Source organism: Tachyglossus aculeatus, chromosome 3 (genome assembly GCF_015852505.1).
Source record: "Tachyglossus aculeatus isolate mTacAcu1 chromosome 3, mTacAcu1.pri, whole genome shotgun sequence".
NCBI lineage: Eukaryota > Metazoa > Chordata > Mammalia > Monotremata > Tachyglossidae > Tachyglossus > Tachyglossus aculeatus.
In genome coordinates this window covers 63,590,753-63,606,603 of record NC_052068.1, presented here as the reverse complement: position 1 = coordinate 63,606,603, position 15,851 = coordinate 63,590,753, and the positions used below count along the sequence as shown (strand labels likewise).

General features: G+C 50.2%; 1 protein-coding gene and 1 non-coding gene across 3 annotated transcripts in view; both read left to right on the top strand.

The window, feature by feature from the left end:
• The window catches only part of LRRC20 (leucine rich repeat containing 20), a 114,256-nt gene extending 101,683 nt beyond the window's left edge, over window positions 1-12,573 (top strand). For both annotated transcript variants that reach the window (XM_038744067.1, XM_038744066.1), the window contains one exon: window positions 11,533-12,573. In XM_038744067.1, the coding sequence (XP_038599995.1) occupies window positions 11,533-11,690 (158 nt within the window). In that variant the 3' untranslated portion in view covers window positions 11,691-12,573. The remainder of the gene's footprint in view (window positions 1-11,532) is intronic.
• On the top strand, window positions 598-735 carry LOC119926422. Its single transcript, XR_005450299.1, has one exon. It is a non-coding gene; the product is annotated as a small nucleolar RNA SNORA7 (small nucleolar RNA).
• Window positions 12,574-15,851: the final 3,278 nt, after the last annotated feature.

Sequence of the window (15,851 nt, the reverse complement as noted above, 5' to 3'; positions counted from 1 at the left end):
GATTAGAACCCATGACATTCGGACTGCCAGGTCTGTGCTCTATCAACTGAGCCTGCTGCTTCTCTGGGCTCCGTCCTGGCATTGTCCTGTGGTGGAATGTACTGAAGAGCAAGTAAGAACTCCCGGCAGCCTGCTGAGCTGCCGCTAATAATAATGATAATAATAATTCTGGTATATATTAAGCACAAGCACTGTACTAAATGCTGGGGTGGATACGAGCAAATTGGGTTGGATAAAGTCCCTATCCCACATGGGGCTCACTTTCTTAAACCCCCTTTTACAGATTAGGTAACTGAGGCACAGAGAAGAGAAGTTAGCAGCCCAAGGTCACATAGCAGACAAGTGGCTGAGCCAGGATAAGAACCCATGACCTTCTGACTCCGAGGCCCGTGCTTTATCCACTCTGCCACGCTGCTTACCTTGCTTGCTGCGTGACCTTGGTCAAGTCACTTCACTTATCTGTGCCTCAGTTCTCCTGTTCTCCCTCCAACTTAGACTGTGAGCTCCATGCGTTACATGGACTGTGTCCAACCTAATTAACAACCTAATTAACTTGAATCTATCCCAGAGCTTAGAACAGTGTTTGACACATAGTAGGCCCTCTCAGTATCACAGTTGGAGAGTTCCCAGTACTCTACCAGTCTCAGCTATGGGAGGGAGAGTCAAACAGAGGCCTACCCATTCCATTCCTAGCTTGGCCAGTGGCTAGCGAGTGGAAGGCAACCCGCTACAAGTCAAAACTCACCTGTGCTGTGCAGCATCGGCATGGGAGAGAGTCGAGAGCGGAGACTCAAGTTTACTGCACACAAGAAGGGAATGGTCAATCACTTCTGTATTTTTACCAAGAAAACTCTTTGGAGATACTACCGGAATGATTGCAGATGGAGACGGAGCGCTCTGGGAGAGATGCATCCATGGAGTCGCTATGAGTCAGTCATGACTCAACAGCATCAGACAGGAAAAGACCAGGGGCTTAAAAAATACCATAAAAAAAAAAAAGGCAGGTCTGTGACCCACAGTTCCAAGCTGGGGCATTTGTGCATCTCATGTGTAGCTTAGCGGTTTGCTCAGGTATGCTCTCTAAAGCTCCAGCGTGTTTCTCCCTAACCAGAGATCTCGCAAGGAGAGAAACTCCTCTCCCTCAACTGCAGGAGCTTCTTTCCCCAAAGACTCCCCATTACTGGCCCCTGGAAGGAGACTGATGCTTCAGCAGCAAAGACTCCCATAATCACGAGGAGCGGGACAGGGTGGCCTGAGAAGGGAGAGAAGCGATTTGGTTTTTAATAAGGAGCTGGGCTGAAAAATCTTCAGGGTGGGCCAGATCTAAGTGCCTAGTTGGAGGGTCCATCTGACCCCAGACTCAGATGTGGAAACCCTAAAACCAGCAGGCAGTGAGGTGGACCCTTTAAGAGATCCAAGAAAAGCAGACATTTGGGGTTTGGACTCTGCCCCTGACATACTGCTAGCTCTCTTCCTCCCTTCAAGCCCTACTGAGAGCTCACCTCCTCCAGGAAGCCTTCCCAGGCTGAGCCCTGCCTTTTCCTCTCCTCCTCCTCCCCATCACCCTGACTCCCTCCCTCTGCTCTACCCCCTTCCCCTCCCCACAGCACTTGTGTATATTTGTACATATTTGTTACTCTATTTTATTAATGATGTGTATATATCTATAATTCTATTTATTTTGATGGTACTAATGCCTGTCTACTTGTTTTGTTTTGTTGTCTGTCTCCCCCCCCTCCCCCGCCCCCGCCAGACTGTGAGCCCGTTGTTAGGTAGGGATTGTCTCTATCTGTTGCCGAATTGTACTTTCCAAGCTCTTAGTGCAGTGCTCTGCACACAGTCAGCACTCAATAAATACAACTGAATGAATGTATACTGTATGTTCTGAGGTGTCAGTCAATAGTATTTATTGAGCGCTTACGGTGTGCAGACCAGTGCGCTGAGAGTACAATATGACAATAAACAGACCTATTCCCTACCCACAGTGAGCCCCTTAACCTCTCTGTGTCTCTGTTTCTCCACCTGCGGGTGGGAAGAACGAAGCCTGCCTCACTTTACCTAATCACAAGGACTTTGAAATGAGCACATGGGAGAAACTCTCTGAAAGCCCTTGGAAGGGAAGGCCATCTAGAAATCCCAGCTGTGACTAGTTCATGGTTTCTGGAAGCCATCTGAAAACCTCCAGTAAGGAGAAAGGAATGAAATCGCCATCCACTGTTTTGGGTGGAAGTTTTAGTGCCTTGAAGAATATGTGGCACGATTCAAATCCATCCCTGGAGATGTACCCCCCACCCCCGAGCTCAGGTGGTGTCTTAGGAAGAGGAGGAAAACAGTCCAGGCATCTGCCTGTTGTTTTTAGACCCAGGCACCTGGAGAAGAGCTCCTCTTTCTTCCTTCCACCAAAGCCTTCCCTGAATGTATTCACAGAGGGCTATTTACGTTTCAACAGCTCCTTGGCTCTCCTTCCCCTGCCCTCCCGAGGTTGATGTGAAGAGCTTCTTCCGGGGAAAGGGAAAGTTTCAAACAATTGAGAAGTGGAAGCTTAAGTGATTTACTATACCTTGACCTCAAAACCACTCTGTCACAGCCCTCTAAGTTTGACAGCTCAGAGGAAGCAGGTGTTGGGGAAGCTTGGAACCAGAAGGATAATTGGGTATTTGTTGTCACGCAAGAGAACCCAGTGGCTAAGAGTATTACTCTCTGAAAACCCGGTAGAATCAATTGTTAATCAGGCACCATTCTACTGAAATAGAGTTTGTTCCAACCCACTTAGCACAGCTCCCAGCATGGGGGATGAGCGGGAAGCCACAGAACTAGTCAACAAACAGATCAGTGGGTGAAAGTTATCAATAATTGTTTCTAGACGGTCCTGCTTGATGCTGGTGTATTTTAAACTGTTTTAGATTTTAGACTCTAAAAGAGTCTTTTAGACTGTGAGCCCACTGTTGGGTAGGAACTGTCTCTATATGTTGCCAATTTGTACTTCCCAAGCGCTTAGTACAGTGCTCTGCACATAGTAAGCGCTCAATAAATACGATGGATGATGATGGAGTAGGTCATTATCCTTTGCCAGAATAATTAAATCTTCACTTCCTTTTGCAAATAGCCACTTTCGTTCATTCAGTTGTATTTATTGAGCGCTTACTGCATGCAGAGCACTCTTCTAAACGCTTGGGAGAGTACAATACAACAATAAACAGACACATTCCCTGCCACAAGGAGTTTACAGGGTGTGTATGGCGGGAGAAACAGACATCATCATCATCAATCGTATTTATTGAGCGCTTACTATGTGCAGAGCACTGTACTAAGCGCTTGGGAAGTACAAAGACATCTTTACAAATAAATAAATGACAGGTATGTACATAATAATAATAATAATAATGGTATTTGTTAAGCACTTACTATGTGCAAAGCACTGTTCTAAGCGCTGGGGAGGTTACAAGGTGATCAGGTTGTCTGATGGGGGGCTCACAGTTTTAATCCCCATTTTACAGATGAGGTAACTGAGGCCCAGAGAAGTTAAGTGACTTGCCCAGAGTCACACAGCTGACAGTTGGCAGAGCCGGGATTTGAACCCGTGACCTCTGACTCCAAAGCCCGGGCTCTTTCCACTGAGCCAGTGCTATGGGGATGGGAGGACGGAAGAGCAAAGGGAGCAAGTCATGGATGCAGAAGGGAATGGAAGAAGAGGTAAGGGGGGGGTGTTTAGTCTGGGAAGGCCTCTTGGAGATGTGCTTTCAGTAAGGCTTTTAAGTGGGAGAAAGTAACTATTGGATTTGGGGTGGCGTGGTGTTCCAGGCCAGAGGCAGGATGTTGGCTAGGGGTTGGCTACCAGAAAATCAAGATCGAGGCCCATTGAAGAAGATTAGCCACTTGCACTGGGTGAGCTGGCCTGGTGGAAAGTGCCCAGGCCTGGGAGTAAGAATCCCTGCGTTCTCATCCCAGCCCTGCCACTTACCTCGTGTGTCACCTTGGACAAGTCACTTAACTTCTCTGGCTTAGTGGAAAGAGCATGAGCTTGGGAGTCAGAGGACGTGGGTTCTAATCCCAGCTCTGCCACTTGTCTGCTCTGTGGCCTGGAGCAAGTCACTTCGCTTCTCTGGGCCTCAGTTACCTCATCTGTAAAAGGGGGATTAAAACTGTGAGCCCCATGTGGGACAAACCGATTACCCTGTACCTACCCCAGCATTTAGAACAGTGCTTGGCACAGAGTAAGCACTTAACAAATACCATTGTTATTATTATTATTATTCTCAGTGCTTCAGTTTCCTTAGCTGCAAATGGGGGTTCTTACTTTGACTCTGAGCCCCATGTGGGGCCCGATGATCTTGTATCCACCCCAGTGCTTAGTACAGTGCCTGGCACATAGTAAGCACTAACAAACACCGCAATTATTATTATCACCATCATCATCATTATCTGGGAGACAGGATGGCCTAATGGAAAGAGCACAGGACTGGTAATCAGGAGACCTGAGTTCTACTCCCAGCTTTGTCACTTGTCTGCTGTGTGATTTTGGATGTGTCCTTTAACCTCTCTGTGCCTCAGTTTCCTCATCTGTAAGCTCCATTTAGGACTAGGACTGCCCAATCTATACAAACTGTATTTACCCCCGCACTTAGTACAGCTCTTGGCACATAGAAAGCACTGAACAAATGCCACAATCATTATTATCCAAGAAGGCCGGTTATGTTCACTGCCTACCTATGACCCCTCTGTTGGAAGGTTGGAGTGAAACAGCCGTTGAAAGGCATATGAAAGGCATAAATCCCGGCTCCGCCACTTGTCAGCTGTGTGACTTTGGGCAAGTTACTTCACTTCTCTGTGCCTCAGTTACCTCATCTGTAAAATGGGGATTAAGACTGTGAGCCCCTCATGGGACAACCTGATTATCTTGTATCTATCCCAGCACTCGGAACAGTGCTTGGCACATAGTAAGCGCTAAACAAATACTATTATTATTATCTGTATCCCCTTCTGGACTGCAAGCTCATCATGGACAAGGAACTAAGCGCTTGGATAAATACAACAGAGTTGGTGCTTAAGCTCGCTGTGGGCAGGGAATGTGTCTACCAGTGCTTAGAACAGTGCTCAGAACATAGTAAGCGCTTAGCAAATACCATCATCATTATTATTATTATTATTACCAGCTGTTATACTGTACTCTCCCAAGCACTTAGTTCAGTGCCCTGCCCAAGTAAGCACTCAATAAATATGATTGCTTGATTACTAGGCACCCCTTTGTCGACCCCTACGCCTCGTTCATTCAGCCGTTCATTCAGTCGTATTCATTGAGTGCTTACTGTGTGCAGAGCACTGTACTGAATGCTTGGAAGAATACAGTATAACAATAAACAGACACATTCCGTGCCCACAGTGGGCTGAGAGTCTAGAGCCTCCTCACTGGTACTGTACTGGACGCAGGACAGATCAGCTGAAAGCTGGACCATCCAAGTATAAAGCCAGATGAATGGTCAACCTATATTGGGACAGGCCCAAGGCCGGGATGCCTACAAGGGCAAGGAGTTTTGGGTAGTTGAGAAGCAGCAGGAGGAGTTCCTGACAGACTCCCTCCTCCTTGAATACAGAAACAGAAAAAAACAGTAAACCACCAGGCTGCTTAATGAACTGCCCCTTTCCACCCTACTCTCTTAGCTCCTTGAAACCCAGGATGGACACCCCTTTCAGCTAGGGCAGAGGGGAGAAGGGAGAGACTCCCGTCAGACATCTGGTGATAGCTCATGGATGCCAAGGAGGGAAGAGATAAGTCTGAAAAAGAGGGTAATTGAGAAAGGGAAACTGGAGTGAAGCCAGAAGGCTGAGAAGATTAACTGTCAAGAGAAAGCTGAAGAGTTTAGTTTGCTCATTTGGACATCTCCCAGGCAGCTGATAAGAAAATGATTTCCAAAGAGTGTTGTTATGATCCAGATTTGATTAGCCCATCAGGGTGTCCAGCATCAGCAGGCAGGAGCCTGGGAGGATCAGTGAGATCAAGTGGCATCTCGCCTCCGTGTGTTTATAGGGTGAATACATTTGGGGATGGAGGAGAGGGAACAAAATTGCAAAAGTTTGATTTGGGAAACTTCGCCTCCACATCTTGCGGTGCTTTTCCACTGGGCCTGTCCCTTTTAGCCTTGATTTTAGTTGAGACTAGAGTGGGGATGTCGTGTGGTCCCGAAATCAGGTTTGTGTTGGGGGGGGAAGCGTCTGCCAAGCCACAAACTTGGCTCTCTTGGCCAGCCAAGAGGACGAGGCCACAATTCCCTCTCCACAGACAGATGTTTAAAAGAATGGGTACTCCAAGAGGAGATGTATCAGGAAGGACCCCTGGGTAAGGGGGAAATGGTCCCCGACCGAGCAAGTGGAATTCCAGGCACCTAGGTTCTATTTACACCTTGGTTGGTTGGAAGGCAAATGCATTTGTTTGCTGGCACATCCTTGGGATCTGGTAGGGCTTTTTTTCTTCTCTTAACAGTCATGTTCTATTCCATCTAATCAGCCCTATGCTTGAATTTAGAGCTGGGCCTCTCGGTCCCAAGAGCCAATTAGCAGTGCGCAATTATGAAGCCACAGGGCCGGCGGCTATGAGGAAGTGCAATTATCTCGAAATGCCACCTCTCTGGCCCACCTCTGATCCTCCACCGAGCCCACAGAACGTCGATGCCATTAGCATTTGGCTGAAACCCGGCCAGATCTATGGTGACCCAGCAGGCTGAAGCTTGATGGTCGGTGATGCTGTAATAGCACCTTAAACGGATGCTCATAGCAGGAGGTCAGCCGGGGGCCTGGGCGATTTAGAAGCTTGGACTGTGAGGGTGAGGAAGAGTCAGGTACTTCTCTCCTCGGTAAGATCGTTGGAGGACGAGTCGGGCCGGGGAAACAGTTGATGACTGATTGTCCCTGAAGGTGTGGGGAGCCAAGGCCACTGAAGCCCACTGAGAATCAAAAGATGCCTAATCTTCGCCTTGCGCTCTGACCTCTTCCCTAGAAGTTGGCAAGGAAGCCCACTGAGAATCAAAAGATGCCTAATCTTCGCCTTGCGCTCTGACCTCTTCCCTAGAAGTTGGCAAGGAATTCCAGGAGCGTTGCCCGTCCCCCTGTTGAGGGGAGAGCAGATCAGGGGAGGAGAGGCCAAAGAAATAATCAAGAGTAGGTAATAATAATGGCATTTGTTATGCGCTATGTGCCAAGCACTGTACTAAGCACTGGGGTGGATAAAAGCAAATTGGGTTGGACCCGGTCCCTATCCCACGTGGGGCTCACAGTCTCAATCCCCGTTTTACAGATGAGGTAACTGAGTCACAGAGAAGTGAAGTGATTTGCCCAAGGTCATGCAGCAGACATGCGGCGGAGCTGGGATTAGAACTCAAGACCTTCTGACTCCTAGGTCCATATTCTATAATAATAATCATGGTATTTGTTAAGCGCTTACTAGGTGCCAAGCACTGTTCTAAGCTCTATCCACTATACCATCCTGCTTCTACTACCATAGTGTGCCTTCAAGGGCCTCTGTTAATTCTGTTATCGATTGTGAGCCCCATGAGGGACAGGAATCGTGTTCAATCCCTACCAGTGCATTTCCTCCCAGTGCTTAGCACAGGGCTGTGCATATTAGCACTTAGTAAATATTATTACTACTTGTTTGGCTTGCGCTGAAGACTGGAGAAAGGCTGCATGTCTTTCACTTAATGTGGTGTCCTGGGGGTAAGAATGTAGACCCCGATAAGACCAAGAGCCCCAGTCACCCCAGTTCCCTGTGGACATTCTCTGCCAGTTTTGGGGTTGGATCACTGCTGCCGGAGATCTTGCTGAACTCAGAAAGCCTACACAACGCCCCTTCCTCCCATTGACTTCTTCTACTTCTGAAGCCACAAGCTCTGGGCTGGACACAACCTCATCACCACATCCAGCTCCTGGGAATAATCGTAATAATAATTGTGGTATTTGTTAAACCCTTACTATGTGCCAAGCACTGTACTAAGCGCTGGGGTGGATGCAAGGAAATTGGGTCGGACACAGTCGCTGTCCCACGTGGGGCTCAGAGTCTCAATCCCCATTTTATAGATGAGGTTACTGAGGCCCAGAGAAGTGAAGTGACTTGCCCAAGGTCACAGCAGACAAGTTGGGAGCTGGGATTAGAACCCATGACCTTCTGATTCCCAGGCCCATACTTTATCCACTACACCATGCTGCTTCCCATAATAATAATAATAATAATAATGGTACTCGTTAAGTGCTTTCTATGGGCCAAGCACTAAGTGCTGGAGTAGATTCAAGTTAATCAGGTTTGGACATAGTTCCTGGAACACATGGGGCTCACTTTCTAAGTAGGAGGAAGTACGATTTAATCCCCATTTTACAAATGAGGGAACTGAGGCCCAGAGAAGTTAAGTGACTTGCTCAAGGTCTCACAGCAGACACATGGCAGAGCTGGGATTAATAATAATCATGGCATTTGTTAAGCGCCTGCTATGTGCGAAGCACTGTTTTAAGCACTGTGGGGGGATACAAGGTGATCAAGTTGCCCCACGTGGGGCTCACAGTCTTCATCCCCATTTTACAGATGAGGTAACTGAGGCCCAGAGAAGTTAAGTGACTTGCCCAAAATCACACAGCTGACAAGTGGTGGCGCTGGGATTCGAACCCATGACCTCTGACTTCCAAGCCCGTGCTCTTTCCACTGACCCACGCTGCTTTTCTAATAATAATGGCATTTGTTAAGCGCTTACTATGTGCAAAGCACTGTTCTAAGCGCTAGGGAGGATACAAGGTGATCAGATTGTCCCATGTGGGGCTCACCGTTGGTTGGAGTGCAAATGCATTCGCTTGCTGGCATATCCTTGGGGCTTCTACAGTGGGGCCGAATCTGCTAGCCAGGGTCATTCTGGAGAGTCCAGCTAGGATCTCCTCTAGGTGTGGGCCTCTTTTTGGGGCTGTGGGTGGTTGGTTAGATACCCTTGGGACTCAATTTTCACTGCCATTTTGACCTGCTCTGACTTCCTCCATCCATCCATGAGAGAAGGGATGAGGGATCCAGCAGTAAAGAGCAGGACTGGTAGTATTCCTCTGCCAGAGGATGTCCATTAAGCCCTGACACTGCCAACATCCCTCCCAAATAGACCCGATAACCAGTCCTTTTCATCCAGGGAATAGCAGTCTTGTGATTTGCTTGAGGAACAGGGGGTCACATCTTCCCAAACAGCACACCTGCATGGGAGCTTCCCTACCCAGGGCCCACAGGCCCTCGGGTTCCATCTGGTTGGCTCAGCCTGAAAACAGGGAAAGCCACATGAGCTAGCGGGAATAAAGGATTGGGACGCTTGTCACCTATAGTGCGGGGACTGGTTCGTTTGGAGAGAGAGAGGGAGAGGGAGAGGGAGAAGGAGAGGGAGAGGGAGAGGGAGGGAGGGAGGGAGGCCAGGGACGGAAAGCCTGAGTTTTATATAAAATTTATTCCGCAAGGTGAATTGAATTATTTAATTGTTTAGGCGCAATGGATTGAACTTCACTTTTGGGAGCAATGTAATCAATTATTAATATTAGAGCTTCCCTAATGGGAGGAACATATGTATACATTACTAGCGCATGGCAGACCCCTAGGTCCCACCCAGGTGGAATTCCCTTACAGTTTGTTTGCACTCTTGTGCACTTCCCACTCGGGAGGAATCCACTTGAGTTACACACCCATGGGGAAGGCCCTAACTCCCACCCACAAGGATTTTCCATTTGGGAGGAATCCATTCATTCATTACATACCCATGGGGAAGCGCCTGACTTCCAGCCCCACGAGTGTCCAGTGGGACGGGACACTCCCCCATCCCACGGCTCCTTACTTGGTGCAGGCAGAGCAGGCTTCTCAGGCTCTGGACAGAGGCACCTTGCAGCCATCTGCTGCAAATCTCGATCCTCTGCATAGAGGGTCAGAGGTCGCGGGTATTTATCACCTGTATTCCAGGTATTCCAGCTTCTGGCCTCAGTTTATCCAATCTCTGCCCTCCCCCCTCCTCCATACCTGATTTGATTGGCACGGGGGCGAGGGACACCTTCTGTATTCCCGGCTTGGGCTGTCAATCTAACAGTTTCGGTTGCGGGGGCGGTATCCCACCCTCTCTTCCGAGTTCCGCCTGCTGGCTCAGGCGGCCACGAGATAGCACTTGACCTTGAGATGGTCGGTACCCCAGGGTTGCCTTGGGACAACACTGCATTTGGTTTTTGGGGTTCCAAAGGAATGATAGGAGTGGGAAGGAATGTCAGTCTGGGGCTGAGACTAAAGCCATGCTGGGGGCTAGTTCCAGGAGCTTGATTGCTGCCTCTTCTCTGGCAAGATTAGGAGTTCAATTGCCCAGAGGTCTGTGATGTAGGCTCCTTGGTACCCCAGCTTTGGGAGTGGTGGGCTGGCCTCGACTGGCACCTGGGCCCCAGGCAGCCCCCGAATGCCCCTTGGGGCTGTGGGGTCCCCAGGGCTGTGGATTCCTTGAGGTTCCGCAGGGCTGTGGGTTCCAGGCTCCCTCTAGACCATAAGCTCCTTGTGGGCAGGAACGTGACTGTTATATTGTTATATTGTATTCTCCCAAGTGCCCAATATAATGCTCTGGGCCTGGTTTCTTTGCCATCTCCCCTTGCTGGGGCTTGGACATAGAGTCCCCCGGACCCAGCTAAGCGGGGCACCTGCCAAGTGCCCAGCCTGGGAGCTTCCACCCGGGCGAAGAGCAGGGATGAGTCACGGTGTCCTAAATGGCTGCTGACTCCGTGTGTGTGAATGTAGATGAGGAGAGATGGGTGTGTGTGGTATGTGGGTGTGTGAGAGAGAGTGTGAATGAACCCATCTCTGAGGAGCTCATTAACAGTGAGTCGGTGCCACTCTCTTTGGTCTGGATTTTTCCTTGCCGTTTCCTGGGACCACCTACCCATTTTCTTGCTTCTTTGGCTGCTTCCCACTGGGCTCTGCTTCCCATTCTGCCCGGAAGCTGGCTCTTGGGCAGGGGGCCTTGCCTCCTGCCTCGCTCCCAACTGGAGAGGAGACCAGGGATGTTGAGAGGAACTGTATCCCGACTTTTCTCGTGGGGCTCCCTCCTCTTGGTTTGGCGATGGACCTTCTAACAACCTTAACTGTCGCACTATGGGCTGCTTGCCTGTAAATTAATGTCTGTCTCCCCCAGTAGACTGGACACTCATTATGGTCAGGGAACATGTGTGCTAATTCTGTTGTATTGTACTCTCCCAAGCACTTAGTACAGTGCTCTGCACAAAGTGAGCGCTGAATAAATACAATTGATGAATTGATTGATCCCTTCCCCACTCCCCCCGATTTTCCCACAAACCCCTGAGCCAAGGGCTGGGGGGAGGGCCAAGGGTATAGGGGGCTCTGGGATCCTGTTGACCCCTAAGCTGAAATAAGTAGGACATGTCCACCCCTGCTGCACGGAGGAGTCAGCAGTCCCCCTCCTGCCCCCTGCCCTGTCAGCCCGACCTGACGGTGGGCACGGTCTCTCTTGTCTGCCCTCCTCACTTGCCCTCTCTCCCCCACAGATGTCCCCGTGGAAAAGCTGGCCACCATGGAGTCCCTGAAGAGCGTCAACCTCAAGTTCAACCCCTTGAATGCCGAGGTCCGCGTGATTGCCCGCCCGCTGATCAAGTTCGACCTCCTGATGTCTCCAGAGGGTGCCCAAGCGGCCCCCCGGCCCTGAGAAGCCTCAGGGCAAGCCGCTTGCTGCTACCCCAGCTTTGGGATGGGTGGGCTGGCCTCGACTGGGACCTGGGCCCCAGCCAGCCCCCGAATGCCCCAGAGTTTTGTGTGCCTTGTGTGTCGGGGGAGGGTGTGAGGCAGGGTGGGAACCGAGGGGAAGGGTATCATCTTTAGGGGATAGATGGTGGGGAGAGGCCGTGGCACCCCCCAGAACCGTCCCTGCGGAGCAAAGGCGGTCGATGCGGTGGGGGCTGGAGGCTGAGGCTCTGGGGTCACCACCCGGGCCCGCCATAGACTCTCCCTGCCTCTCCCTCAGGCCCGACTAGGCAGAAAATCAGGGAGAAGATGATTTCCTTGGGTCCTCTCGGACCAGGGCAGCTCTGCGAATGGTACATGCATCAGCTTCAAACCTGCAGCATCGTCAACTCCATGTGGGCTCCCGGAAGGAATTGGGGTCGCTGGCCTCGAACCGAGAGGTCATCACGGACGGGAGCAGAGAGTCGGGGAATAAAGAAACCCGTCTCCTACTTGTTGCATCTAGAGAGCTTCATGCTTTGAGAAACAAGACCAGCGTGAACCAGTTGTCCGCAGCCTACGGCCATCACAAAGCGGCCGAAGAGGTAGACTTTGTTTGCCCCGGATTGGAGGCAGAGCTGAGCCTGTTTAAGTAGCCCAGCCTGGCTACCCCACAGCAGGTCCCTGCTGAGTTGGCACTGTGTAGGGAGCTGCTCAGGGAGGGAACAGGGAGCGTGGGAGGTGGAGGGAGTTGTAACAATTGTAGAATCTGCTGGGAAAAGAAGGGTGTCATCCCCTTTTCATTCATTCATTCAATCGTATTTATTGAGCACTTATTGCGTGTGAAGCACTGTACTAAGTGCTTGGGAGTAGACAATATAACAATAGACACATTCCTGCCCACAACGTGCTCACAGTCTACAGAAGGAGATGGGCATTAATGTATATAGATAAATAAATAAATAAATTACAGATAAATCCGTATGTGCTGTGGGGATGGGAGGGGGGATGAAAGAAGGAGCAAGTAAGAGCGGCACAGAAGGGAGTGGGAGAAGAGGAGAGGAAGGCTTGGTCAGGGAAGGCTTCTTGGAGATGTGCCTCTAAACTGTAAACTCGTTATGGGCAGGGAACATGTCTGCTGATTCTGTTGAATTCTCCCAAGTGCTTAGAACAGTGCTCTGTGCCTAGTAATTGCTCAATAAATGCCGCTGATTGATTGATTGAATGGGGGGAGCCCCATGGACCAGGAAAACCTCGATCTCTCCCTCTGACATGCTTGGAAACGGGGGCGGGGGAGAGGGCGATCTGCTGCCTGGAGAACAGCAGGGTCCACAGCCCCTTTGCCCAGTGGTGATTTTCCTTCAGGCCGAGGTTGGGAATCACCCAGGGCTCCTCGGTCACTGCCCAACTGCCTTTTGTGGGGAAAAAACAATATTTCAGCACCTCCCCTTCCCTATGCTAAGAGGGCCTAGCAGAGTGCTGATGGTGGTTTCGGGCTGAGGAAGTGCCAGGAAGGGCCTCGGAGGGTTAGGGTTATGGAAGTTATACATCTCGACTTCGCCCCTGGTCCTTGTTGAAAGGAAATGATGAGTGAGAAAGTATGGGGTCCACCCTATTTCCAAACCTCCATGGAACCCCGGCCCTCAGTTCCAACTGGCCTGCAGTCTGCCGCATGTCATTGGCCCGAGTTGTTCAGTAGCCAGTGCTTAGAACAGAGCTTGGCACCTAGTAAGCGCTTAATAAATACCATCATTATCATTAGGCGAAGGGCTGGGAGGCCAGCTGGCTTGGCTTCAGTTGTGAAAAAGCCCCAGTTTCGTGGTTCATGGCAAGGAAGAGTGGAGCGGGGCAACCCATGGCCCCTGGGCCTGGAGGAGGCACCCAGCTAGCACTAAGGACCGTAAAGATCCCAGGAGCTGAGCAAGAAGTGGCATTTCTGATACCAGGGCCAGGATGAGCACCTTGCAGATTCTCCCTGGCCCATACTTTGGCTTGTTCCAATCGACCAATCAAGGGTATTTATTGAGCACTTACTGTGGGCAGAGCTGAGCACTTGGAAAAGTACGACAGAGTTGGGAGTTTCCACAGCCAAGAGGTTCTTACTCCTTTTCCCCCTTCATCCTCTACAAGTAGAGCAGAACCCCTGCATCCCAGCCCTGGTGGGCATCATTCCTTCCCCTCTTTCCCATCAAGCCCAGCTGGGTCCTGAGGCTCGGAGCGGTTCTCTCCCCCTTCCACCCTCCCTCTGAAGGCCCCCATGGATCACAGAGGGCCCAAGTTCCCCAACTCCAGGACATTTCCCCTGTCTAAAAAAGAAAGAAGAGGTCCCAAGGATGGACTTCCAGCTCTAGGGTCTACCCCAAAACCCTCTCATTGCAACCCAGCCCGTTCTTCCTAGTGCCAACCTCAGGGCCAACAAGGGACTATCTTTCGAAGAGGGACATTTTTGTTCCATCTGTCTTCTCGAGCTCTGTTTTCACTCTTCAAAACAGCAAGATCCATCAGCTCCTAGCCATCTGATTTCTCGCAGACGATAGCTTTGGAGTGGCATCTTCTCTGGACCGAGCCTGCTTCCCCAGGGTATGACAACAGGATTTTAAGCGCTACATCCACCTTCAGGAAGTTGGTCTTTTCTCCCCGATTCTGGAGGAGCGAAGCCAGCATGAGACTGTGGTGGTGTACGTGGTATTGTTTGGAAACGCGGTTTTGAAGACTGACCCCGGTCAATCCTGTCGGCGTTCATAAATAAATGATTCACCCCTTCAGACTCCTCTGTTGCAAATCTGCGGTGGCTGAGCGCAGGGGGTGAGTCACCCCACCAGAAGTCACTGTCTGAAAAGAAGAACCCACCGCTCTGGCGAGGAATTCCAAATAAGCCATAAGCTGTTCGCAAATATAATGGCTCTCAAAGGCTGATGGGGATGTGTTTGAGTGGTCCGTGATAGGCCTTCCCTAGCTTCCTCCCTCTGGAGTTTCTCCCAAATATTAATAATAATAATTATGATATATGTTGAGCACTTACCATGTGCCAAACACTGTTCTAAGCACTGGGGCAGCATCCAGCACTTAGAACAGTGCTTGGTACATAGTAAGCACTTAACAAATACCATCATCATCATCATGGCTAGTGGATAGCGTATGGACCTGTAAGTCCAAAGGACCTGGATTCTAATTCTGGTTCCGCCACTTGTCTGCTATGGGACCTTGGGTAAGTCACTCAACTCCTCTGTGCCTCGGTTACCTCATCTGTAAAAGGGGGATTGAGACTGGGAGTCCTTTGTGGGATAGGGACTGTGCCAACCTGATTACCTTGTATCTACCTCAGTGCTTAGAACAGTGCCAGGCACACAGCGCTTGACAAACACCATTAGTAGTATACCAGTTAATCAGGTTGGACACAGTCCCTGATGATGATGATGATGGTATTTGTTAAGTGCTTACTATGTGCAAAGCACTATTCTAAGCACTGGAGAGCTTACAAGGTGATCAGGTTGTCCCACTGGGGACTCATAGTTTTAATCCCCATTTTACAGATGAGGTAACTGAGGCCCAGAGAAGTTAAGTGACTTGCCCAAAGTCACACAGCTGACAGTTGGCGGAGCTGGGATTTGAACCCATGATCTCTGACTCCAAAGCCCGGCTCTTTCCATGGAGCCACGCTGCTTCTCCTCCCACATGGGTCTCACGGTCTCAATCCCCATTTTACAGATGAGGTAACTGAGGCACAGAGAAGTGAAGTGACATGCCCAAGGTAACACAGCAAACAAGTGGCAGAGCCGGAATTAGAACCCAGGTCCTTCTGGCTTCGAGGCCCTTGCGCTGTCCACTAAGTCACACTGCTTCCCACAGGTCTTCCACTGAGCAGTGGATCTCGGTGTGGAGTCACCTCTGGACCAGGCTGGGCAACTGGTGAGGCTGCTGCCTTTAGGTGACTCACTTCGAAACACTCAAACCACTTTTTTTATGGTATTTGTCAAGTACTTACCATGTGCCAAGCACTGTGCTAAGAGCTGAGATAGGTACAAGCTAATTAGGTTGGACAGAGTCCCACATGGGGTTCACGGTCTCAAAAAATCCTCATTTTCCAGTCGAGGTAACTGAGGCAGGGAGACGTTAAGCAACTTGCCCAAGTGATGGCCAAGCCCAA